The 26,601-nt window shown below is 46.1% G+C and overlaps 1 protein-coding gene across 7 annotated transcripts in view; it reads right to left on the bottom strand.

The window, feature by feature from the left end:
* The window catches only part of EVC (EvC ciliary complex subunit 1), a 92,268-nt gene that overhangs the window by 63,330 nt on the left and 2,337 nt on the right, over positions 1-26,601 (bottom strand). For 5 of the 7 annotated variants that reach the window (XM_009206505.4, XM_003898458.5, XM_017958560.3 and 2 more), the window contains exons 2-5: positions 20,431-20,556; positions 10,578-10,661; positions 8,288-8,520; positions 6,519-6,603 (exon numbers count right to left, since the gene is read on the bottom strand). In XM_009206505.4, coding sequence (XP_009204769.3) covers positions 6,519-6,603; positions 8,288-8,520; positions 10,578-10,661; positions 20,431-20,556 — 528 coding nt within the window. The remainder of the gene's footprint in view (positions 1-6,518; positions 6,604-8,287; positions 8,521-10,577; positions 10,662-20,430; positions 20,557-26,601) is intronic. The other 2 variants (XM_031664729.1, XM_021938220.2) reach the window with 2 other exon arrangements.

Raw genomic sequence — 26,601 nt, 5'->3', positions numbered from 1 at the left:
ATTGTATGGTAAGGCATTTTCTTTTTCTTTTATGAACTGGTAAGGCTTTGTTTTTTTTTTTTTTTCTTTCTTTTTTTGAGACGGGGTTTCTCCGTGTTGCCTGGGCTGGTCTCGAACTCCTGAGCTCATGCAACCTGCCTGCCTCTGCCTCCCAAAGTGCTGGGATTACAGGCATGAGCCACTGCACCCAGCCTGGTAAGGCATTTTTAAATGCAGGGTTTAGCACACTTTTTCAGTAAAGGGTGACACAGCAAATTTTTTTTGGCTTTGCAGGCCATATGATCTCTTTTGCAACTACTCAGTTCTGCAGTTGAGGCATATGCCACACAGGCGCACAGGCAATATGGAAAAGAAGGGGCATGGCCAGATTTGGCTCAAGGGCCACAGTTTTTGATCCTTCTTTTAATGGGTTAAGGCTTGTTAATCACTCTTCTGTGCCAGCCTAATGTATGTATTATATATACTATCACTTGATCTCCATGGCATGCAGGGAGGTTGGTACCATCTTCCCCATTTTGCGGATGAGAAAATGCCCAGCAACTTGCAGGGGCCACTTGCCTCCTGCCACACAGCCACACGCGATAGGGTTGAGATTCGAACCCAGAACTCTGCCCACCAACCTTCACTGTATTTGCCAATGACAATGAGCTCTAAGAAGAAAGTGGCTTTCTACCCACTGAAGATTGATATAGTGTAAGATATAATAACATTATTTTTGCAAGATGTTAGTTTCGAATCTACTTTCTTCCTGACCCCAAATGAATCAGTAATGTTTACAGCCCTCATCCTCTCCCTTTCCATAGTGCCAACTCGGACATAGTTACAGACTCAAATGAAGGTACAAAAATAATACAAGCATACCATGGAGATATTGTAGGGTTGATTTCAGGCCACCTCAGTAAGGTGAATATCACAATAAAGCAAGTCACACATATTTTTGGGTTTTCCAGTACATATAAAAGCTATGTTTACACTATACTGTAGTCTAAGTGTACAATAGCAGTATGTCTTAAAAATGTACATACCTTAATTTTAAAAATACCTTCTTCCTAAAGAATGCTAATGATCATCTGAGCCTAAGACGATTATTAAAAAAAAGTTGTTGGGCTGGGTACGGTGGCTCACACCTGTAATCCCAGGACTTTGGGAGGTGGAGGCAGGCAGATCACGAGGTCAAGAGATCGAGGCCCGTGCTGGCCAATATGGTGAAACCCCATCTCTACTAAAAATGCAAAAATTGGCTTGGTGTGGTGGCGCAGGCCTGTGGTGCCAGCTGCTCAGGAGGCTGAGACGGCAGAATCGCTTGAACCCAGGAGGCAGAGGTTGCAATGAGCTGAGGTCTCCATCTCGAAAAAAAAAAAAAAAAAAAAAGTTGTAATCTTTTAGCTGGTGGAGGGTCTTGTCTCAATGTTGATGACTGCTGACTTATGAGGGTAGTGGTTGCTGAAGGTTAGGGTGGCTGAAGGTTAGCGTGGCTGTGGCAGTTTCTTAAAATAAGACAACTCTGAAGTTGGCCACATCAACTGACTCTTCCTTTCACAAAAGATTTCTCTGCAGCATGCCATGCTATTCGATAGCAATTTGCCCACAGTAGAACTTTAAAACTTGGAGTCAATCCTCTCAAACCCTGCAGCTGCTTTACCAAATAAGTTTATATAATATGCTAAATCCATTGTCATGTCAACAACGTTCACAGTATCTTCACCAGAAGCAGATTCCTTCTCTAGAAACCTCACTTTTGTTGCTTATCAATCAGAAGCAGCTCCTCATCCATTCATGTTTCATCATGAGATTGCAGCAGCTCAGTCCTATCTTCAGGCTCCACTTCTAATCCTAGTTTTCTTGCTATTTCCACATTTGCAATGACTTCCTCCACTGAAGTCTTGAATCCCCTCAAAGTCATTCATGAGGATTGAAATCAACCTCTTCCAAACTCTTGTTCATGTTGACATTTTGACTTCCTCCTATGAATCATGAATATTCTCAATGGTATCTAGAATGGTGAATCCTTTCCAGAAGGTTTTCAATTTACACTGTTCAAATCCTTCAGAGGAATCACTGTCTATGGCAGTTACAGCCTTAAGAAATGTATTTCTTAAATAGTAAGCCTTGAAAGTTGAAATGACTCTTTGATCAATGAGCTCAGAATGAATGTTGTTAGCAGGCATGAAAACGACATTAACTTCCTTGTACATCTTCATCAGCGCTCTTGGGTGGCCAGGGGTTTTGAAAGTGACCAGTAACATTTTGAAGAGAATTTTGTTCTCTGGGCAGTAGGTGTCAACAGTAGGCTTAAATCATGCTATAAACAGCTGTGTTGTGATCCAGGCTTTGTTGCCCCATTTATAGAGCATAGGCAGAGTAGACTTAGCATAACCCTTAAGGGCCCTAGGATTTTCAGAGTGGTGCATGAGCACTGGCTTCAACTTAAAGTCATCTCCTGAATTAGCCCCTAACAAGAGTGTCAGCCTGTTCTTTGAAGCTTTGAAGCCAGGTACTGACTTCTCCTCTTTAGCTATGAAAGTCTTAGATGGCATCTTCTTCCATGACCACATTGTGCTATTTCATACATGTTGAAAATCTGTTATTTAGGGCAGCCACCTTCCTCAATGATCTTCGCTAGATCTTCTGGGTAACTTGCTGAAGCTTCTCCATCAGCACTTGCTGCTGCTTCACCTTGCGCTTTTATTTGTTCTGGAGACAGCTTCTTTCTTTAAACCTCATGCTCTGCTGGCTTCAAATTTTTCTTCTGCAGCTTCCTCACCTCTCTCAGCATTCACAGAATTGAAGAGAGTTAGGGTCTTGCTCTGGATTAGGCTTTGGCTTAAAGGGATGTTGTGTCTGGTTTGATCTTCTATGCAGACCACTCAGACTTTCTCCATATCAGCAATAAGGCTGTTTTGCTTCCTTATCATTTGTGCGTTCACTGGAGCAGCACTTTCAATTTCCTTCAAGAACTTTTTCTTCGCATTCACAACTCGGCTGTGTGGTATAAGCAGCCCAGCTCTCAGCCTATCTCAGCTTTGAGCTACCTTCCTCACTATGCTTCATAATTTCTAGCTTTTGACTTAAAAGTGAGAGACATGCAACTCTCTTTCACTCAAACACCTAGAGGCCATTGCAGCGTTACTAACTGGCCTAATTTCAATATTAATGTGTCTCAGGGAATAGGGAGGCCTAAGGAGAGGGAATAGCCAGTTGGTGGAGCAGTCAGAACACACAGAACATTTATTAATTAAGTTCGTTGTCTCATACAGATGCAGTTTGTGGTGTCCCCAAACAATGACGATCCTAATGTCAAAGGTCACTGATCACAGATCGCCATAACACATACAATAATCATGAAAAAGTTTGAAATATTGCAAGAATTACAAAATGTCACACAAAGACATGAAGTGAGCATGTGTTGTTGGAAAAATGGAGCCAATAGACTTGCTGGATGCAGAGTTGCCAAAAACCTTCAATTTGTTAAAAAAAAAAAAAATTGCAGCATCTCTGAAGCACAATTAAGTGAAATGCAATAACGCCAGGTGTGTCTGCACCAAGTGCCGTGTGCTCCTCCCCCAGGAGTGGTTCTGATGTCACCATGGTGCAGTATCAAAACTGGGAAACTCTCACTGGTTGAATACTGCTGTCTACAGGCCTTATTCAGTTTTCACCCATCTTTATGCACATTTACGTGTGTGCATGTGTGTGCGTGTGTGTGTGTGTTCTATGCAATTTTTCCCCATGTATAGATTCACATAAACGCAGCCACAATCAAAGTAATATTCCAGCACCATGAGAACCCCCTAGTGCTGGTGCCCCCCAATCTGTTCTCATCCTGGCCACTCTTTTTATAGAGGTTACACTCCAGCTTCTCCTGCCTCTTGGACAAACCCAGAGCCAGTTTCTTCCTCCTCAGGGCCAGCCAGGGAGCTCCAAGCTTCTGGGATGCATAAGGGCCTCATGTGGTCTGAATAACTTCTGAACCCCAGCTCAGCTCTCCCAGGGATATAGAGCTTTAGGTCTCCAGGCAGCACAGCTCCCAGCGGCTCCTCAGGTTCTTACAGTCCCAGCACTCGACAACAGAGTTGTGCTCCTCACAGCAGGAAGGACTGTGCTGGGAAGCAGCTCTCTCAGGGCGGTGCCAATCACACGTGCAACACATTTCTCCTGAGCACCTTTGACATGCAGGCTGCAGGGCTACACCTGGGCATGCAGGGGCCTTGCACTCAGACTTTGTCCAGGTCTGATTCTGCCATCACCAGCTGTGTGACCTTGGGCAAGTGACTTAACCTCTCTGAGCCTCAGGTTCCTTGTTAGTGAAGTGGCACGTAAACCTTTAAAGAAGATTTAAAGCACCGAGCCTACCAGAGTGTACATGCAGAATAATCGCTGCTGTGACCATGCCACACAGCTGTGACATGGAGCCCAGAGTTCTACCCACAGAATCCTCTCAAAGTGGGAGAGCTTGACTTCCCAGTAACTCCATATAGCAATAGTTGAAAGGATGTTTTCTTTAAGCCTTTCCTAAAGTGGCCCAGAGAGGTGAAGCAACTTACCCAAAGTCACACAGCTCCTAGTTGTCAAAGGGTGGACTAGAGCCCAGGTCTCTCTCCCTTAATCCAGTGTTCCCGGAACTTCCCTGGGTTTCCGCCCATGAGACTCCCCGCAGGGAAGCCTGACCATCGCCCCAGCTCTGCACTCCCTCAGGTGCCCTCTTCACACTCACATGGTGCTTTGTCACAGGCCGTGGTCATGCTGCCTGCCACTGTTTATTTTGTGACCTCTGTTTACTGCCCTCCCCACTGCCCCAGAGAGTGGGCTCCACAAAGGCAGAGGCCGCCCCTGGTGTCTGACACCGTGCCTGGCAGTGTGCAGAGGCCGTGCCCCTGTGCTGGATGGTGAGTGATGGTGAACGTTCCCTCCAGGACTACAGGCTGCTCCCTGTGGGCACTCGCTGGCTGTGGGGCGAGGCTGGCCAGGACTACTCTGCTCGCCAACTGGACAGGCTCTGAGCCCAGAAACAACTGGTCCTCCCAGGGAGCATGGAGCCTTGGAGAAAACAGCCCGGGCCGGGTGTAGCTCACTGAGGCAGGCTGCAGACACAGGCTGCCTGGTGGCCCCCATCCAGGGACCTCCACAGGGCTGGGGGTAGAGGGGATGAAGGGCCATGCTCTATTTCTTGAATTCTAGCATATTTACGGTTTCAAACATTGGCACCCGTTTATGAGGCCAGTCAGTTCCGCTCACACAGAGCCCAACTTTCTTTCAGGCACATCCCCAGTGTGCTATTCTTGTTCTGTTTTTGTTTTTTGAGACAGGATCTCGCTGTGTCACCCAGGTCAGAGTGCAGTGGTGTGATCACAGTTCACTGTAGCCTCCATCTCCTAGACTCAAGTATTCCTCTCACCTCAGCCTCCTAAGTAGTTGGGGCTACAGGCATGCACCACTGCAGCAGGCTAAGTGTTGTTTGTTTGTGTTTTTGGTAGAGATAGGGTTTTGCTATGTTGCCCAGGCTGGTCTCAAATTCCTGGGCTTAAGCAATCCTCCCACCTCAGCCTCCCAAAGCCTGAGATTACAGTCGTGAGCCACCACACCTCGCCTCCAATGTGACGTTCTTGCCCTTCTCCAGTTTGTAAGAGTACCCTGTAGACATATCTGTGTGTCTGTCCACCTCTGTTCCTAGCTCTCCCCTTTCTCTCATCTGCCTTCTCTCTGTAGGGTCTCATCCCTCAATCAGTAATTCAGAGAATGTGCCTTATGGAGAAATAACACTTATTTTTAACCGCTGTTGTCTTGATGCCTGAATAAACCCACCAGGGTTCTGCAGCTACACTGGGACTCGTCTCTCTGGTTTCCCATAGCTCAGGTCTACGGTTGATGCAATAAGAGGCCAGGTGCACCTGGCAGAAACTAATGTTGTTTTCCCCACATCCACAGTTCTGAGTTCTCGTTCATTCAGTCAAGAGAACACGTGGCCCCATAAAAAGGTACTGAACGTCTCATCTCAGCGCCACCCCTGCAGCTTTATCACTTTGGGTAAGTCATCCACCCTGTGCCACAGTTTTCTCACCTGCAGAGTGGACATGATAATGACACCCGCCCCTCTGGGTTGTGCTGAGGTTTAAGGGTGATACTCCTGTCCTGGGACCTAGCACATAGCAAGACTCAAGAAAATTCATGTTCATAAATATTCTTATCATTATTATCATTCCTTTAAAAATATTATTCTCTTCTAAATATTTCTTATCTCTATCTGCAGCAGGAGATGTACCCCGGGAGGAGGCATGCATCTTTCTGCTGAGGCCCCTACAGCTCTGGTTAAAGTCAGGGCCATGCCCCACCAACAGGCATGAAGTGCTTTTCCATTGTGTGTCTGGATGCCTGACAGCGCTGCCTTCCCCCACCTCGCGGCGGCTCCGTTTCCACTGATGTCTGCCTCTCAAGGGTATCTGGGACTCACTGCACCCAGAGGCCCTGTGCCCCAGCTCCTGTCCCCATGAAAAGGAGGGAATGCAAACATCTCCACCTACCATGTGCTTTTCCTGCCTCAGTGCTGTGTCCAAATGCAGCAGGTCTTTTAAGTGAAGGCTGTAGATACATAGGTCGATGTCTACGCTGCAAAATAAAATGAGAATCGGAAAAGACTTTCAGGGTATCAGAAATGATGAGTCAGGATATTGGCATGTCCCTAATCAGTACAAGCCACAGCACACCCTGCCTCAGACTCTCATTCTGCAGCACACTGAGGTCCTTACACTTACTCCAGGTCTATAAGAAGGAATCTAATGAGCTATTTGAAACCCACTAACGGCCAGAAGAGAACAGTTGGTATCAGAGACATAGCTGCCTGGGACTTCCAAGAGAAAACCAAAGGAGAGAGGGAAGGGAGAGAAATAAAAATGACGTTTCCTCCTTTGAGTATTTTCTAAAAAAAATTTTTTATTTACTTATCTTTTCAGAAACAGGGTTTTGCTCTGTCTCCCAGGCTGGAGTGCAATGGTACAATCACAGCTCACTGCAGCCTCTACCTCCTGGGCTCAAGCAATCCTCCCTCCTCAGCCTCCTGAGTAGCCAGGACTACAGGCGTGTGCCACCATATCCTGTTGATTTTTGTATTTTATTTTAGAAAGGGGGTCTCACTATGTTGCCTAGGCTGTTCTTGAACTCCTGAGCTCAAGCAATCCACCCACCTTGGCCTCCCAAATGTTGGGATTACAGGCGTGAGCCACGGTGCCCAGCCTCAAGCATTTTCATATCTATCATCACATGTCATCTTTCCTCAGTGCCTTAGCGGAGACACTCTCATGCCCATTTTACAGATGCAGAAACTGACTCAGGGAAGAGAGAATCAGAGAAATCAAGTGACCATCAGAGGGTCAGCGGGGGCAGATACACGGCAGAGTGTAAAAGTCTTTGACCTTTTTTCCCTTCAGGCAAATACATTTTAAATGATGACTCTCCCACCCAAACCATTTCAAATCCTCTAAGTCCAAATGCTGAAAGAAAGCCATTCTAAGCCAGGCCTGGCCAATCCAAGAAGGCCCCTCTTTAATGAAGTCCCTTCTGCCTGGGCCACTTTCAGGCTCAAGGCGCTGAGCCCAGTCTTTTTGCAGCAGCCCTGAGCAGAGGCCGTGCCCTGGCTCATCCCACACCTTGGATTCACGGAATTGTGGAGCAGAGAGAGGCCTGAGGCCTGGTGTGTGAACCTGCCAGCCTGAGTTTCTCGAGCCCCTACCATGTGCAGAGCCCTGTTCTGGGCTGGATCAAACCTGGCTCCGTCACTAACCGCTGTGTGACCAGCAAGTCACGCAACCTCTCTGCGTTTCCCTTTATTCTTTGTGAACTGGGGGAAATGACAGTACAAACTTCACAGGGGTATTAAAAGAAATTCATTCGTTCACTGATTAATACTTATTGATTGCTGAACCTGTCCCAGGCTCCCCCTCACTGGGCAAAATCCTCATGAGATCATCAATCCCTGTAAAGTGATTAGCACTCTGCCCACTTAATCAACTTCACCAGCAGCTAAGGGCATGCCAGTGATTAAATGAGGCCTCCTTGTCATCTCTCCCCGGGGATCACGCCTGACTCCATAACTCCAGTGTTGGGCAACACAGCACAACACCCCAGAAGTGACAAATGCATCTGGGGCTCTGACGATGACGCTGGGTCACTGTGTGTCCCTGGCAGAGTCACTGAACCTCTCCGGGCCTCTGTTTCCTCCTCTGACAATGAGGTGACTCCCTGGCCCACTCCAAGAGGACCGGAAGCCTCATCCTCCATCGCCCCCTCTCCTTACCTCTCACAAGCCAGCACCTCGGGGAAGGCGTTCACCCGGAGGAAGGTGCGGCTGAGAAACCTGTCATCGCTGGTGGCCGAGTGGACGCTGGATGAGGAGCTGCAGTCGTCCTTCTCACCCTGGCTCAGGCTCCCCAGGCTGCTGGAAGGGGAGGCCTCTACCGGCTGGTGCGGCAAAACAGCCTGCTTTAAGTTTTCATGCAGAGACGGGTTGGAGGAGCCATCGGCCAGAGGCTGGGGTGGCAGTAGGAAAGTCACACTCATTCCATGTGATGCCTCGGGGATTTGATCTAGTATTCATAATTCTACCAGTGACTCATGCTAGCCGCTCACAGGAGGGCCTGGCTGGAGGAGACTGGCCAGGGTGCCAGCAGATACCACAGAGCTTCCATCCCAGGTTCTGCCACACCCACATCCCAAAGGCCCGAATCACAGTTCACTTGTCCTCATGAGGCCAGTCCCTCTGCACCAGGCTCCTTCCCCTAAACTGCCAACCTGGATCTGTGCCCCGGACACCCAGCTGCACCCTCCTCCCAGCTGCCAACTCTGACTTCCTCCACAGCCAGCGCTTGCCCTGACCCAGTTCTCTCGCTGCTGTCCGACCCCCTGGCCTGCTCCCTCCATGAATCCTGCCAACCACCTGTCCTTTGCCTGCACAGAGCAGGAGTCACCCTCCTGTCCCCTGCCCACCAACGGGTTCCACGCTCCTAATCAAGAAGCTGGAGCACCATGCACACCAGGCCCACAGGGGGTCACAGCCTGGGGCCTGGCACGGCTAGAGGGCCCAGCAAATGTCAGCCTCTACCTCTGGCGGCCCAAGCCACACTGAAGTGGCTCTGGCTTAGACGCTCCTGGTCACTTCATAATTCTGGGCCTTTCCAGACTTTGGTCCCCCTGCCTGAAACACCCCCCATTTGCTGTTTGCTGGGTGGAAGTGTCCCTCCCTCCAGGTATGGATTTCGGACACCGTACTGGCTCCACAGGTCCCTGGGTGTCTGCCTCTTGCCTATTTCATCACGTACTGTCCTGCATTCTCAGTGTATTCTGATCCACCCAGGCAGTGAGGGCCTCCAGGGTGGGGCTGACGCTCTGCTGACCACGGCGTGATCCCCAGGGCCCATGCAGGGCCTACCCAGAGGATGCAGAAATGCCCTTTATCCACCCACCCGTCCCACCCTTCAACCATGTGAAGGACGTGGTTCCCAATGTGGGTTCCAGGGAACAGTTCCATGAGCCAGTTACTGCTCACCACAAAGGTTCCATGGAAAAATTAGTTCGGGAAAGCCTGTGTTAAACAAGGTAACATATTCCTTTGGTGCAGGAATTCTCAGAACCTTCAACAGGCTTTGGCTATCTTCAAAAGCAAATAATAATTGAAAGATCCTAACATGTTCTGAATGCTTAGATGTTGTGTGCTGTTCTGAGCTCTTATGTATGTTATGTGTGTAACACAAAACAACTGGGCAAGGCAGGCGCACCATCATCCCCATTTCACAGATAAAGAGACTGAGGCAGGAGAAGTCAGGAAGCACCACACAGTGAATGGCTGAGATGGGGTTAGGACTGAGTTGCTGTGACTCCAGAGCTTGTCATCCTGACCACCAAGAAGGCAAGCCACATTTTCCCAAACTTATTTCACTAGGAAACTTTTTTGCACAAAGCACCTCCCAGATTGAGGGCTCCTGGAAGCGCCATGGAAGGTGTAACCATAGCCAGGTGTTGGGGTCTGACTCAGGCTCTGCCACTTCCTGTCACATGACCTCAGGTCACTAGCCACTCTGGGCCTCAGTTTCGTTATGTGTAAAGTGGAGACAATATTATTTACCTGATAGGCATAACACCAAGTTGAACTGCCTAACGCATGACAAATACTTAGCACAACACTGGCCCTGTGCACGTAAGTGTTCAGTAAGTGTTTAGTCCAGGGCTCTGTGAATGAGGATTAGCACTCAGAACTGAGTCGGTATCAGTGTTTGTATTAGTGTTAAGAAGGCAGAGAGGAAGCTGTCCTACTGTGCTGTCACCTCGTGTCCCTGGGGATACGAGGAACCATGAAACTTCCTTACCGTGGTTACCATGGGCATGTCCTGTTCCTGATAACACTGCTGTAAGACAGATTAACCCAAAGTTTTGCTCCATTACAAAGCCTCAAAGCTATCCCTATTAAAACAACTTGCCATAAAACCCTCAAACAGGACCAAACATCGCACAGTGAATCCCCCCACTTTCCTCCCAATCTCTGGCACATGACGGAGTAACTGGCTTTCTACGATGGCGCTCAGGACTCTCACCCGGAACTTCTGATTGATGGGGTAGATGACTTTGGCCTTCAGGGCGAATGCTGTGATATTGCTGTTGGAAGGCGCCTCACATTCCTGGGAGGGAAAGACACAAACAGCATGGGAAACTTTCTGTAAAATGAAGGGTAAGTTGTCAAGTTTTTCCAAAATGCCACATCCCATTTGTAATAGCAGCCTCAGAAAGGGACGATGATAGGTATATTTAGATTCATGTTAGCTCTTCCTTGCCAGAAGGAAAATGAATGGATGGGTGGACAAACAGATGGATGGATAGATGGATAGATGGGTGAATGAATGGGTGGGTGGGCAGATGGATAGATGGGTGGATGGATGGATAGGTAGACAGAAGAATAGATGGGTGGTTGGATGGAAGGATGGACAGACAGATGGATCGGTGAATGAAAAGGTAGAGAGATAGATGGGTGGATAAAAAAATAGATGGGTATATGGACAGACGGACGAACAGACAAATGCTATCAAAAGAGAATGGCACAATGTTCATTTAATTACAATTCTTCAGCTTTGGAAGAAATAAAGATTTGAATAACTTGAGAATAATTAACAAGAGAGTCTCCTAAGGAATTAGAAAAAGCAAACACACAAAATAATTTTAGCATTGCCAGGGGTATAAGAACATGCGGTCATATTCACACAAGAGTTGGGATTAGACCCTTAAACAAAAGGAAGTGGTTGGGCAAGTCTTCTAACTTCTCCGAACCTCAGTCTTGCCAGATAGTAAACCAGCAGAGTATCTGCCCTCGAGGACCACGTACACGAAGCACCCTGCTGAGTCACTAGAATGGAGAAGCAACTCATCAGTGGGCCACTGTGCGTAGTAGCACAAAAACCACTGTCAAATCCTGCTCAGCAATCACCTCTCCTGACTCATTAATAAGAAGCTGGATGGACTTATCCATGGCCTGCCCTGTATCCCTACATTCTCTGCATCTCTCTCCTGTTGGGTCATCCCCACCCCAGCTCTGCACTTTGTAAAGTCAGTGCTGACTCAGTGCTTTGGAGACAACCAGATAGTGAACGAAGATAAGCAGACAGGCAGGCCTGGAGCCTGGCACTGCAGACCATGAGAAATCTCTACTGGGCAATTCTGAACACACCGATGGAAGAAAACTGCATCTGCGTCAATTCCAGTGCTTCTCAACCACATCTTGAAGAGTGAGCTCCATCACCAATGACCGATTTTCAATGACAAAGTTCACCTTGGAATAAGACACCCTATTGTGGGAAACACAGAAGGATTGATCACTTGCTCCTAATTTGGGGTGTTGACACAGCCTCCACTGAGCCAGAACTGTGGCCTAGATGTATCTCCAGGAAGAGCTGCACCGTGATGCCCTGTGAGCAACACGAGAGGGACACTCCACACCAGGGGCTCCTGTTCTTGTCATTTCTCTGTACCTTACAACTCACGAAAAGACTTGGGTGACAAGAATGGGGGAAGACGCTTCATTATACCTTATACCTTATACAAAATTAATTCAAGATGGATTAAAGACTTAAACGTAAAACCCAAAATTATAAAAACCCTACAAGAAAATCTAGGCAATACCATTCAGGACACAGGCACAGGCAAAGATTTCATGACAAAAGCACCAAAAGCAATCGCAACAAAAGCAAAAACTTGACAAATGCGATCGAATTAAAGAGCTTCTGCACAGGGAACCAAAAAGGCGCATCTCAAGACAATCCTAAGTCAAAAGAACAAAGCTGGGCATTCACGGCTACCTGACTTCCAAACTATACTACAAGGCTACAGTAACCAAAACAGCATGGTACTGGTACCAAAACAGACATATAGACCAATGGAACAGAACAGAGTCCTCAGAAATAATACACACATCTACAGCCATCTGATCTTTGACAAACCTGAAAAAACAGAAATGGGAAAGGATTCCCTGTTTAATAAATGGTGCTGGGAAAATTGGCTGACCATAAGTAAGAAAGCTGAAACTGGATCCTTTCATACTCCTTATCTGAAGACAATTCAAGATGGATTAGGGAGCTTAAAATATTGGACCTAATACCATAAAATCTAGAGGAAAACCTAGGTAGTACCAAATTCAGGACATAGGCATGGGCAAGACTTCATGTCTAAAACACCAAAAAGCAACGACATCAAAAGCTAAAATTGACAAATGGGATCTAATTAAACTAAAGAGCTTCTGCACAGCAAAAGAAACTACCATCAGAGTGAACAGGCAACCTACAGAATGGGAGAAAATTTTGCAATCTACTCATCTGACAAGGGCTAATATCCAGAACCTACAAAAGAACTCAAACAATTTACCAAGAAAAAAACAAAATAACCCCATCAAAAAGTGGGCAAAGGATATGAACAGACATTTCTCAAAGAACATTCATACAGCCAACAGACATGAAAAATGCTCATCATCACTGTGCATCAGAGAAATGCAAATCAAAACCACAATGAGATACCATCTCACGCAATTTAGAAACCACAGTGAGATACCATCTCACACCAGTTAGAATAGCGATCATTAAACAGTCAGAACAGGTGCTGGAGAGGATGTGGAGAAATAAGACACTTTTACACTGTTGGTGGGATTGTAAACTAGTTTCAACCATTATGGAAACAGTATGGCGATTCCTCAAGGATCTAGAACTAGATGTACCATATGACAACCATCCCATTACTGGGATATACCCAAGGATTATAAATCATGCTGCTATAAGGCATACTGCGGTATGTTTATTGCAGCACTATTCACATAATAGCAAAGACTTGAATCAACCCAAATGTCCATCAGTATTAGATTGGATTAAGAAAATGTGCTTTATATACACCATGAGAATACTATGCAGCCATAAAAAGGATGAGTTTCTATGCGTCCTTTGTAGGGACATGGATGCAGCTGGAAAACCATCATTCTTAGCAAACTATCCACAAGAACAGAAACAAAACACATGTTCTCACTCATAGGGGTGGGAACTGAACCAATGAGATCTACTTGGACTCAGGAAGGGGAACATCACCGCAGGGCCTATCATGGGGGAGGGGAGGGAGGGATTGCATTAGGAGTTATACCTGATGTAAATGACGAGTTGATGGGTGCAGCAGACCAACATGGCACAAGTATACATGTAACAAACCTGCATGTTATGCACATGTACCCTACAACTTAAGGTATAATAATAATAAATAGAATTAAAAAAAAAAAAAGCTATCATCAGAGTGAAAGATAATCTACAGAAGTGGAAAACATTTTTGCAATCTATCCATCTGACAAGGGTCTAATATCCAGAGTCTACAAGGAACTTAAACAAATTTACAAGAATAAAACAACCCCATTAAAAAGTGGGCAAAGAACATGAACAGACACTTCTCAAAAGAAAACATTCATGTGGCTGACAAACATATGAAAAAAAGCTCAACATGGCTGATCATTAGAGAAATATAAATCAAAACCACAATGAGATACCATCTCATGCCAGTCAGAATGGCGATTATTAAAAAGTCAAGAAACAACAGATGCTGGTGAGGCTGCGGAAAAAAGGAACACTTTTACACTGTTGGTGGGAGTGTAAATTAGTTCAACCATTGTGGAAGACAGAATGGCGATTCCTCAAAGACCCAGAAGCAGAAATGCCATTTGTCCCAGCAATCCCATTACCGGGTATCTATCCAAAGGAATAGAAATCATTCTATTATAAAGATACATGCACGTGTATGTTCACTGCAGCACTATTCACAATAGGAAAGACATGGGATCAACCCAAATGCCCATCCATGATAGGCTGGGTAAAGAAAATGTGGTACATATACACTATGGAATACTATGCAGTCATAAAAAGGAACAAGATCATGACCTTTGCAGGGGCATAGATGGAGCTGGAAGCCATTATCCTCAGCAAACTAACACAGGAACAGAAAATCAAACACCGCATGTTCTCACTTATAAGTAGAAGCTGGACAGTGAGAACACATAGACACACTGGGTCAGGGGAACAACACACACTGGGGCCTGTGAGGGGGTGAGGAGAGGGAGAGTATCAGGAAGAATAGCTAATGGATACTGGGCTTAACACCTAGGTGATGGGATGATCTGTGCAGCAAACCACTATGGCACATGTACCATAGGTTTACCTATGTAACAAACATGCACATCCTGCACATGTACCCCAGAACTTAAAATAAAAGTTGAAGAAAAGGTTTTAAGAAGTAAAAAAAAAAAAACTAACAGGGAAGACCACCAACATACGCTACCTCCCCCTAAGCTTCCAAGGACCCTGCCACAGAGGTCACTGTCTCCACTTCCAGACAGAGAAAATGAGTCACAGAGAGGTGAAGCCACATGCCCAAGGCCACACAGCTAATCATCGCTAGAACCGGGATCTGAACTCAGCTTTGCAGCCCCAGGTCCGCCCTCTTTAGCCGATGCCAAGCTGGCTCCGTCAACACGATGCGAATAACAGCAAGAGTAAGCGCCATGAAGTTTAAAAGGAAGTGGGGGTTTGTAGAGAAGGTCCCTGGGCTTGGCTTCACCGTGTTCAGGAACCTACATCAGATACTGAGGCACTGCACACTCCCATATCCCAAGTCCCCACATCCAACCAACCACCAATCAATCCCATCAACTTAACCTCCTAAATCTCTCTGTAATCCATGGCCCTGGCCTATGCCTCCAGCATATTTACCCTGAAGGGCTGCAATCACTTCCTAACCAGCTCCTCATCCATGTATTGAGGGTCTACTGTGTGCAGCCACCTTATGCATGTTTGCCCATCTAATTGTCACACATCAGTCAGCTTGGGGAGGTGGGGACTATTATTATCACGCCCACCTTATGGTGCTGCGAACTGAGGATCAGAGGTTAACACCTTCCAATTCATTCTCCACGTGGGAATCAAATGATTTTTTTTTTTTTTTTTTTTGAGACTCCATCGCCCAGGCTGCAGTGCAGTGGCACGATCTGGGCTCACTGCAACCTCCGCCTCCTGGGTTCACGCCATTCTCCTGCCTCAGCCTCCCAAGTAGCCGGGACTACAGGCGCCCGCCACCATGCCTGGCTAATTTTTTGTATTTTAGTAGAGACAGAGTTTCACCATGTTGGCCAGGATGGTTTCAATCTCCTGACCTCGTGATCCACCGGCCTCGGCCACCCAAAGTGCTGGGATTACAGGCGTGAGCCACCGCGGCCGGCCCGAATGATCTTTTTAAGCATGAATTTCCATCGATGCACCTCTTAAAACCCTTCCTGGCCTCCCTCTGACCTGAGGGTACAGAGCCTGGCCTGCTCTCAGTCCCCTGTATTCTGGCCCACTTTCTGCTTGAAGTTTTGTCAGTGAACAAGGAATGGCAGGAAGATGGAAAAGGCTGAACTCAGGACTAATTTGCAGGGTCCACCGCAAAATGAAAATGAGGATTCTTATGTAATAATGATTAAGAATTTTAAGACAGTGACAGCAGAGTCCACCAGCCAAGAGGGGGCCTATCTGAGCGTGGTCCCTGTGACCTCACAGGTCACACCCAGGACAGCAGCAATGGCTGACTATCCAGGGGAGACACATTTGCTCAAGGGAAAGATTCAAAAGCAAAAGGGCCCTGTGCATTTTTAAACTTCCTACAAACAGGGGAGAAAAGAAAGGACAAAGAAAAGGGTGACCATGATAGAAAAGCAAAATCTCTGCTTCCCAGGAGTTTACCTTCAAGAGGGGAATACAAAACAAAAACGTAATTATGAAAAGGAAAGGGCCGGGCGCAGTGGCTCGCACCTGTAATCCCAGCACTTTGGGAGGCCAAGGTGGGCAGATCATGAGATCAGGAGTTCAAGACCAGCCTGACCAACATGGTTGAAACCCCGTCTCTACTAAAAATACAAAAATTAGCTGGGTGTGGTGGCGCACACCTGTAATCCCAGGTACTCAGGAGGCTGAGGCAGGAGAATCACTTGAATCCGGGAGGTGGAGGTTGCAGGGAGCTGAGATCGCATCACTGTACTCCAGCCTGGGCAAGAGAGTGAGATTTCATCTAAAAAAAAAAAAAAAAAAAGAAGGAAAGGATGTTGGTGCAGGGCGCAGCACCTGGGGATGGAGGAGTCGGGAAATGGGCATCAGACTGGCTGGCAGGAAGGCTCCACCTGATCTGTCTACCTGTAGACTGCAACCCCTGCAGGGCCAGCCCAAGGACGGTCATGGTCTTTGCCAGGGGATGAAGGATGCAGGAGCATGTGACACCCGAAATCAGGGAAGGAGCAGGCTCTGCTACCTGAACAGGAGCCACCGCCTTTAGTTTTTAAAAGCTCTCCTCACTAAGGTCAGGTGTCCTCCAAATTCCAAGAGTCTCCCCAGCCAAAGCAATACAATTATTTAGGAAATTGGTTGTAACAAAATCTCCAAGGTAAAACTTCCTCAGCTAGAGCAATGCAATTATTCAGCAAATTGGTTAAAGTATAATTGCAGGAAAGGAAAAGCCATTCCCGTCACCAATATAAAGGAGTTCTTTTCAGAGAATGCGTAAATGCATCCTAAAAGGCTCTACCCACTCTCCCTCCCTCCACAGCAAAGGAATGGGATGGAGAGATGGAGGCTGTGGAATAGCATGCCTCAGAGCCTTCTGGAATTTTCTGTTTGTTTTCAGCTGAGATGAGTTGTTCATTAAACAGAGGTCATCCAAGGCGTGGCAGGAACTACAAGGCCCTGGTTTTCTGTGCACTGGAGGACAAGAAAGTTATAGATCAACCCACTGGGCCAAAGCAGCCCTGACCGCATATTTTGACAAGCTCAGTCTGCAGAAAGCAAGAGCATTCTGACAAGCCGGTCACTGGAACAAGCAGATCTTTCACTTAACCCTTGGTAATTATTAGCTTGATAATAGGCATCTGCTAGGTGTGGCTGAATAGTGAACAAGTAAGACATTACTAGGCAGAAAAAAATAACCTGACAGCAGGGTAGAAAGACTCAGGCCCCCCTGCAAACACTGATTGAGCACCCATTCTGTGGCAGGAACGTTCACACGCATTAACTCAGCCCTGGGTGACTCGGGGATGGCAGGGGGAGCACCATCACTGCTGTCATTTTAAATGAGAAACCTGAGGCTCAGACAGGTTACGCTTCCTGCCCAACATCACACAGCAAACATGTGGCAGAGCTGGGACTGGGTTCCAGGATTCTAGGTCCTAAAGCCAGCACTGTTTTCATCACATTCAAGGACACCCTATGTGTGAGCTGCGTTGTTTGTTTAACAGCTTTGAGATTTAATTCACACACCCTGCAGTTCATTCATGTAAAGCATAATATTTCATAGTTTTGAGTATCTTCAAATATGTGCAGCCATCACTATAGTCAACTTTATTTATTTATTTATTTATTTTGAGACAGAGTCTCGCTCTGTCACTTAAGCTGGAGTGCAGTGGTACGATCTTGGCTCACAGCAACCTCTGCCTCCTGGGTTCAAGCGATTCTCCTGCCTCAGCCTCCCAAGTAGCTAGGACTACAGGCACACACGACCATGCCCAGCTGATTTTTGTATTTTTAGTAGAGATGGGGTTTCACCATGTTGGCCAGGCTGGTCTCGAACTCCTGACCTTAAGTGTCTGCCCATCTCAGCCTCCCAAAGTGCTGGGATTACAGGCGTGAGCCACCATGCCCAGCCTATAGTCAACCTAAAACATTCTCAGGGCATCAAAGAGAAACCCAGTCCTCTTTTGCTGTCACCCCATCCCTCCCCTTCCTCTGCCCCAGCCCCCAGAAACCACTAATCTACTTTTGTCTGTATAAATCTTCCTGTTCTAGACATTTCACAGGAATGGAATCCTATAACATGTGGTCTTTTGTGAGTGGCATCTTTCATTTAGCATGTTGTCCAGGTTCATCCAGGTTGTAGCATGGATCAGCCCTTCATTTTATTTTATGGCCAAATAACCTTCCAATGTCTGCATATATCACATTTTATTTTTCCAGTTTTTCCATTTCGGTTGTTTCCACATTTTGGCTATTGTGAGCAGTGTTGCTTTGAACATCTGTGTACAAGTTTTTGGGTGGACATCTGTTTTCACATCTATCAGCACATTCTAGTAGTGTGAGAGGGTGGGATACGGGCAGAGCAGTAGAGAGAGAGATGAGCGGAAGAGAGACACAGAGACAGGGAGATGCCGTGTACCTGCAGCTCACATACTGCCATAAAGACACACACAGAAAGACCCACAGAGACACGTGAGAGAGTAATGGACTGGGACATACACAGACACACGTGGAGAGGCAAGCACACAGTGTCAGAGACAGCACAGGGCACATCCAAATAGGGGCTCAATCAGTGTTTGCAGGGAGGCCTAAGTCTTTCTACCCCGCTGTAAAGTTAACTCATATTTTCCTGCCTAGTAATGTCTTACCTGTTCAGTATTCGGCTACACCTAGCAGATACCCATTATCAAGCTAACAATTACCAAGGGTAAAGTTAAAGATCTGCTTGTTCCAGACTCATCTCCTGCAAGCCATGTCCCGGGATAGCAGCAGAGGCTTGCCCATCTCTCCCCGGCTCCACGCTGGCCAAGAGCAGGGCAGTGCCCCCCTCCACAGGATCCCGCCAGCCAGGGAGGGAGATGCAGGGCTGATGCAAAAGCTGATTGTTCAGAGTAACTAGAAGCTGAGCCCTACTGACTTTGGACCTTTGGGGAAATCCGTTTTTAAATCCCCAGCCCACTTTCTTCTGTGGTAAGCTGAGGCTGCGGAACAGGATGGAACAGGTTGGAAAGGGGCAGAGGCTAGGAGTCAGGTGTGCAGTCATAGCACTCCCGAGCAGGGGCCCGGCAAACCCAAGGACAAATATCAGCTTGGCTACTCTCCAGCTGCGGGACTCAGGAGAGTAGCCTACCTCTGAGTCTTGGCTTCCTCATCTGGAAAACGGGAATATAACTCAGATCAGCCTCACGTGGCTGCTGAGAGAAGGGCACGAGATCACTCACGTGAGTGTTGGCATCACTCACAGGTGAGAGGTGTAAAACTGCCTGGCATGAGTAGATGCTAAAAAATAATACTAGTTCATTTTCTCCCCTTATCCCAGAAGACGAAGCCTGCAGTACTTTCTAGGGGACAAGGAGGTGACAAGAAATGTCACATCCTCTCCACCCACGGGGCTCACCCAGAAAGCGATATTCTGTGGATAGAGTGAGGGTTCTAGGAAGGCAGGAACAAAGAGAATTTTTTTAACATCTCTTCCAGAGGCCCAGCACTCCCACTCCTAGAGATTTAATTAAAGGAAGTAAAATGAAATGAAAATAAGCAAACGTATGCACCAACATTCATAGTAGGCTTATTCATCACAGCCAAATTCTAAAACCGGCCCAGTCCACCAATGACACACCCACCAAATGGAAAGCAATCAACAAAGCGTGGCACATGCACACAGTTGACTGCCACTGAGCAATAAAAATGGGGGAATAATTGATATACACAATGAAAGGGAAACATCTCAAGGCATTCTGTGGAGGAAACACAGGCACGGAACAGCACAGTTCCATTTGCATAAGGTTCTAGAATCACAGAACCAACCAATGGAAATCCCACGCATGGGTGCCTCTGGAAGTGTGTAGGGGTGGGGAGTGACCAGAAAGGGGCACTAGAGGACTTGCTGGGTGATGAAAACATTCTCAGCGGGGACATTGGTTCTAAGGGGTGTGCAATTCTCAAAACTCATCAAACTGTAAAACCTAAAGTCTGCACATTTGATTGTATGTAAATTATGCCTAAAAAAAGCAGCCCATTGGGAAACTATATCTGTCAGAGGCTTGTCTACGTGACACCTGGCTGCCAGGGGGACACCCCACCTCCCACATGTGCCTCCACAAACACACACCAACACCGAGCTTACATCAACAGCTTCCTTGTCCTTTGACATCTGCACTTCTCTCTTCCTCCTCCTTGATGGGGAGCCAGTTTCCAAGGGGGTCTGCGCATTAGACTCCAAATTCTTGAGCAGATTTTGAGTGTCGTCTTTCTAAAACCCAAAGGTCAGGAGTTGGGGGTAGATAGAAACACAACACTGAGGTCAGTTGGCCTAGTCCCCACCAAGACTTTTGCCAGTCAACTCCCCCAGTCCAGCGGCCACTTCTGCATGCCTCTGTGCTTCTCAAGCTTGGTCCTCTGTGTGTAATGCCTCCCACCCTATGTGGGGTCTGCTACACATCCTTCAAGACTGCACAGGTCACCTTCCTGAGAAGTCCCCCTAAGGCCTCCAGGATGCCCCCATTTCAGTGCACCTTCAGGACTTGAGCCAAGATGCAGAGCAAAGCTTGTTCCATTTTTCTTCTAGGTTGGGACCCCAAGTGGACTGGGAGCTCCTTGGATTTAACAACAAAGCACGGGAAATGGCACATGCATATTAATGTTCCTGTTGATTTTGATCACTTCATTGAATGGTTTTTAAGAAAATATGTTAGGTGACCTTAAGTTATAGAGTAGTTTCTATTCTGAACTACAATGAGTGCTCATTATTTATGGATTCTGTATTTGCCAATTCCTGTACTTGCTAAAATTTATTTATAACCCCCAAACCAATGCTCATGGTGCTTTTACAGTTATTCACGGATACACACAGAGGATGAACAATCTGAGTTGCCCAGCATGCATGTGCTCAGTTGAGATGGAACAAGGTAGCACTCTGCCTTCTTATCTCTGCTTTCATGCTGTAAACATCCTTTTCATACTCTAGTAGCACAGTTTTTGCATTTCTGTGCTTTTTCTTGGTGACTTTACTGTTTAAAATAATCACCAAACACAGTACAGAAGTGCTATCTAGTCTCCCAAAACACAAGAAAGCTATGGCATGCCCTCTGGAGAAATGGGTGTGTTACAGAAGCTTCATTCAGGTATGAGTTACAGTGCTGATGTCTGTGAGTCCAATGTTAATAAATTAAAAATATCTATCAAATAAGATATCTTTAAACTGAAACATACATAGAACTATGCTACATATTGACTGGTTAATGGAAATGTTGTGACCAGAAGCTTGTAGGAACCTAACCCTGTTTCTCCCCTAGGAACAATGGTTCAGTGTTCACTAACGCTGTGTTCTCAGTGAGTTTACAGAACATAACTACCACAAATAAGGAGAATAGACGATATTTAAAATTCTGTTATCCTGGATACTTCTCAACTTCCTCTTTAATCACTAGCTGCTCATGAATATAATCTTTGAAGTAAAGAAATATCACCAGTTTGTCACTGAGTTAATCAGCTACTATTACTGAGCATCTGCTTTGTGTCAAGCCTTGTTCTAGGTACTGGGAATAGAGTAATGAACAAAATACACAGCCTCGGCTTTTGTGGCATTGACATTGCAGTGAGAGAAGAAAGATGCAAACAAATAAATGAAAAAATACATAGTAATTCAGGGACAATCGTGTTCTAGAGTAACAGTGGAGGGTGGGGGAATGAAGGATGATGGCAGACAAAGTCTCTTGGACAAAGTGGCATTTGAGAAGGAACTTAAAAGAAGTGAGGTCATCAGTCATTGAGATATCTCAGGGAGGAGTATTCTAGAGAGAGAGAACAGCAAGTGCAAAGGCCTTGAGGCAGGCCCATGTTGGGCATAGAGAGAAACCTGTGTAGATGCAGCAGTCTGGGGTGAGTCTTGGGGTAGATGATGAGGCCAGAGATTTGGGGGGTTGTTTACCAAGCATGGTTGGCCTGTACAAATGTCCTGCAAAGAAGAACCCAGTCAGATAGTCCCACAGTAAAGACATTGACAAAAAAAAAATACCTATCCCACAGAAGGAGCACCAGCATCACTTGAAAATGTCCAGAGGGTCACCTGCCATTTGAGGACAGACTCTAATACGAAAGATAAAATCCAAAACAAACAAAAGGAAAAAGCAAGCAGGGAACACACTACGCAAGGCGGAGAAAAAAAAAACACCTTAAATAAACAACTAAATTATCATCAGAGAAATCAGAGAAGGTATTCCATTCATGAAATAAGAACAGGATAGAACATTCTCAGAACAAAGAAAGGACTCTTGAAAATTGAAAATATGAAAAACTCAATACAAGTACAAAGTTGAGAAACGTCTTTCTGATGGTAATGTAAAAAAGACAAAGAGGGCCGGGCGCGGTGGCTCAAGCCTGTAATCCCAGCACTCTGGGAGGCTGAGACGGGTGGATCAGGAGGTCAGGAGATTGAGACCATCCTGGCTAACATGGTGAAACCCCGTCTCTACTAAAAAATACAAAAAAACTAGCCGGGCGAGGTGGCGGGCGCCTGTAGTCCCAGCTACTCGGGAGGCTGAGGCAGGAGAATGGCGTAAACCCAGGAGGCGGAGCTTTCAGTGAGCTGAGATCTGGCCACTGCACTCCAGCCTGGGTGACAGAGCGAGACTCTGTCTCAAAAAAAAAAAAGACAAAGAGATGGGAAGTGAGAGAGAAAGACTAAGATTGGAAGCCCAATTCAACCTAAAAAAATGATAGGAGTTCTTGGAAGAAGAGAACATACAAAAGGAAAAGAATCATCAAAGAAATCAAGAAAATGATTCTCTATCAAAAGGACGTTCCAAATGCCTGGCACCGTGGATGACAAGTGACTTTCACCAAGACCATCCTGGTGCAATTTTATTTATTAGGAGCAAAGGTAAAGGTTCTTTAAGATTCTACAGAGGAACAAAAGGAAAAGAGGTTTCATATAAAGTACCAAGGATCAGAATAGAATCAGTTTTCTCAACAGCAACCATGGAAATTACGAGATGAAGCAGAGTCCCCACCTTTTATGGGCCTGCAAATCCCCTGCCCTTAGCCTGGAAATAAAGGAAAATCCTGACTTTCTTCAAGGGAAATTATCAGCAACTTGATAAGCAAGAAGGTAATAGTAACTTAAAACAATAGCCAGGAAGTTAGAGTCAGGAGATGTTTGGTTTCCCTACAGAAATTAAAGATAACACTTAACATATGTCCTGAGTTGTTCTTCAGAAACCTGGACCCCCATCAAATGGATCCACTCAGAGGCTGAGGTCCTCCGCTGCCCCTTATCTGAGATCTGAACTCTGAGCACCATTCTTTGTTTGAAAGTTCTTCCTGGGGGGCCCGGAGGAAGTCATGCCCAGGAGCCTGAGCTAATGTTCTTTTCTGCTGAACCCACATTTTAAAACAAAGCTTCTCTTCCTTGACAAAATGCATATCAGAAAATCTTTGAATCTACCTCTGATCTACAAGCCTCCACTTCAAGATGTCCCGCCCTTTTAGGCCAAAACCAATTGTAACCTTCATGTACTGATTTACAATTTTGCCTATAACTTCTGCTTTCCTGAAATTTACCTATACCTTTAAAAACCCTCACGTGCAAGTCATTGGGGAGGTCAGGATTTGAGCATGAGCTGCCTAGTCCTCCTGGCTTGGTGCCCGGTGAATAAACACCTTCCTTTTTACCACTGCAAAACCTCAGTGTAGCTATCTGGTCTTACTGTGCAAGGTGAGTGGGACCCAGTTTGGTTCCACAACAGTTCTAAGACAACGGAGGCCGGATGCAGTGGCTCATCCCTGAAATCGCAGCACTTTGGGAGGCCGAGGTGGGAGGATCACGAGGTCAGGAGTTCAAGACCAGCCTGGCCAACATGGCGAAACCCCGTCTCTACTGAAAATACAAGAATTAGCTGGGCATGGTGGCGCACGCCTGTTGTCCCAGCTACTTGGGAGGCTGAGGCAGAAGAATCACTTGAACCCAGGAAGTGGAGGTTGCAGTGAGCCAAGATCGTACCACCACACTCCAGCCTCAGTGACACAGCGAGACTCCATCTCAAAAAAAAAAAAAAAAAAAAAAAAAAAGACAATGGAAAAATGCCTTTGAAATTCTGGAGGAAAATTATTTCCAATCTAATTATTCTTACCAAATTAAGTATAAAGATAGAAGAATATATTTTCAGACACAGAAGTTCTCAAAAGAGTTGCATCCATCCCTTTTTGAAAAAGCTACTGAAGGATGTGCTCCCGGCATGCAAGGAAATTAGCTAATGAAAGGGGAGTGCAGGGGAATCCCTGAAACAGGATTCAACCCAGGAGAGACATGAGAAAGTCCCAGCATGATGATTAGCTGCTTCTCAAACTTTAAGAACATGTAAATCACCAGGAGGGCTTATTAAACGCAGCTTGCTGGACCCAGAGATTCCCATTCAGTGAGTCTGGGGTAGAGCCCAAGAATTTGCATTTCTATCAAGCTCCCCAAGATATTGATGCTGCTGGTTTGATCCACACTTTAGAGAGCTGTCTAGAGAATAACCAGCTCAAACTAGAGCTTGTCAGAATGTTTCCGGGAGAGATGTTTTTCTCAAGAAGATAAAATGGATCAAATATCTAATGTATTCAAATGTCTTGAACAGAAAGGCACATATATGGGGGACAGTTAAATGAATGATAAGTACACAGAATCTAAACAAATGAAAAAACTGAGGCCAGATGTGGTGGCTCATCTGTGATGAGCCTGTGATCCTGGCACTTTGGGAGGCAAAAGCAGGAGGACTGCTTGAGCCCAGGAGTTTGAGACCAGCCTGGGCAACATGGCAAAACCCCAACTCTATGAAAAACAGAAAAAAAAAAATTAGCCAGGTATAGTGGTGCAAGCCTATAGTACCAGCTACTTGGGAGGCTGAGGTGAGAGGATCACCTGAGCCCAAGAGGTCAAGGCTACTGTGAACCGTGATCATGCTACTGCACTCCAGCCCGGGCAATAAAGTGAGACCCTATCTCAAACAAAACAAAAAACAAAAAAAGAGAATAACTATTAATTTCAGGAAAAACAAAATGTTGTGCAAGAAAAGAAGGTATTCATAACCATAACTGATCCTTAACTTACAGTAAATAATGTTTGCAGAATTGTAATAATGGAAACACTGAATACTAATTTAACCAAATTCCCCTATAATCTCCCTACCGGGAGGGTGGTAGTGGTGTTGGGAAGAGTGAACATCTTATGGAGGAGGGGAGGCAACAGAGCTAAGTCCTCTTCCTTTCCACATTGGAGGGTCAACGGCTATTACACACAGAAAAAAAAAAAAAAAAAAAAAAGCAGCAGCAATATAGGCACGTTATTCAGAAATGGGAAGTACATTCTCAAAATAATCAGCTGAAGGAGTTAACAAGGCCACTGTCGAGAAGTTGAAAATGGGTGGGGCTACTGCTCCTTTTGAACTAATACTTTAAATTATGTGCACGAACAACTTCGATGTAAATAAAACAGGTTTAATGATGAAATAAGTTAAAATAACAAAATAAAACAAAAACAGCAAAAGGAAAGCAGTGCAAGATAACACTGTGACTTGGAACAGAGGAGGAGAACAACGAGTGCCCAGAAAGCAGGGAACTACCTGATCTAGCGCAGAAGGTCAAGAAGGCTTCCCTGGTTAATAAGGCGATCTCTCTGGGTCCTGAGGGCTGAGCAGGATGGAGTCTGAGAAAGGCCAGTGCAGGTGGAGAGAACAGATATACAGAAGTGCAGAGGTGACAGGGAATAGTGAGATGTCTTGAGTGGCTGGAGAGCAGGATGAGGCAAGTGGCTGGGCACCTGTGCGTTAGGATGGGTACTCTGGAGAAGGTAAGCCACTGTATGCACCATGCTAGAAAACTGGAGTATTCGTTCTTGTTGCCCAGGCTGGAGTGCAATGGCATGATCTCGGCTCACTGCAACCTCCACCTCCCGGGTTCAAGTGATTCTCTTGCCTTAGCCTCCCCAGTAGCTGGGATTATAGGCATGCACCACCATGCCTGGCTAATTTTGTATTTTTAGTAGAGACAGGGTTTCTCTATGTTGGTCAGACTGGTCTCTAATTTTTCTTTTTTCTTTTTTTTCTTTTTTTTTGAGACAGAGCCTTGCTGTGTCGCCCAGGCTGGAGTGCAATGGTACAATCTCGGCTCACTGTAACCTCTGCCTCCCAGGTTCCAGTGACTCTCCTTCCTGAGCCTCCTGAGTAGCTGGGATTAGAGGCTCCTGCCACCATGCCAGCTAATTTTTGTAGTTTTAGTAGAGGCAGGGTTTCACCATGTTGGCCAGGCTGGTCTCAAA

This window comes from Papio anubis, chromosome 3 (assembly GCF_008728515.1).
Source record: "Papio anubis isolate 15944 chromosome 3, Panubis1.0, whole genome shotgun sequence".
NCBI classification, from domain to species: Eukaryota; Metazoa; Chordata; class Mammalia; order Primates; family Cercopithecidae; genus Papio; species Papio anubis.
This window is presented reverse-complemented; position numbering and strand designations above follow the sequence as displayed.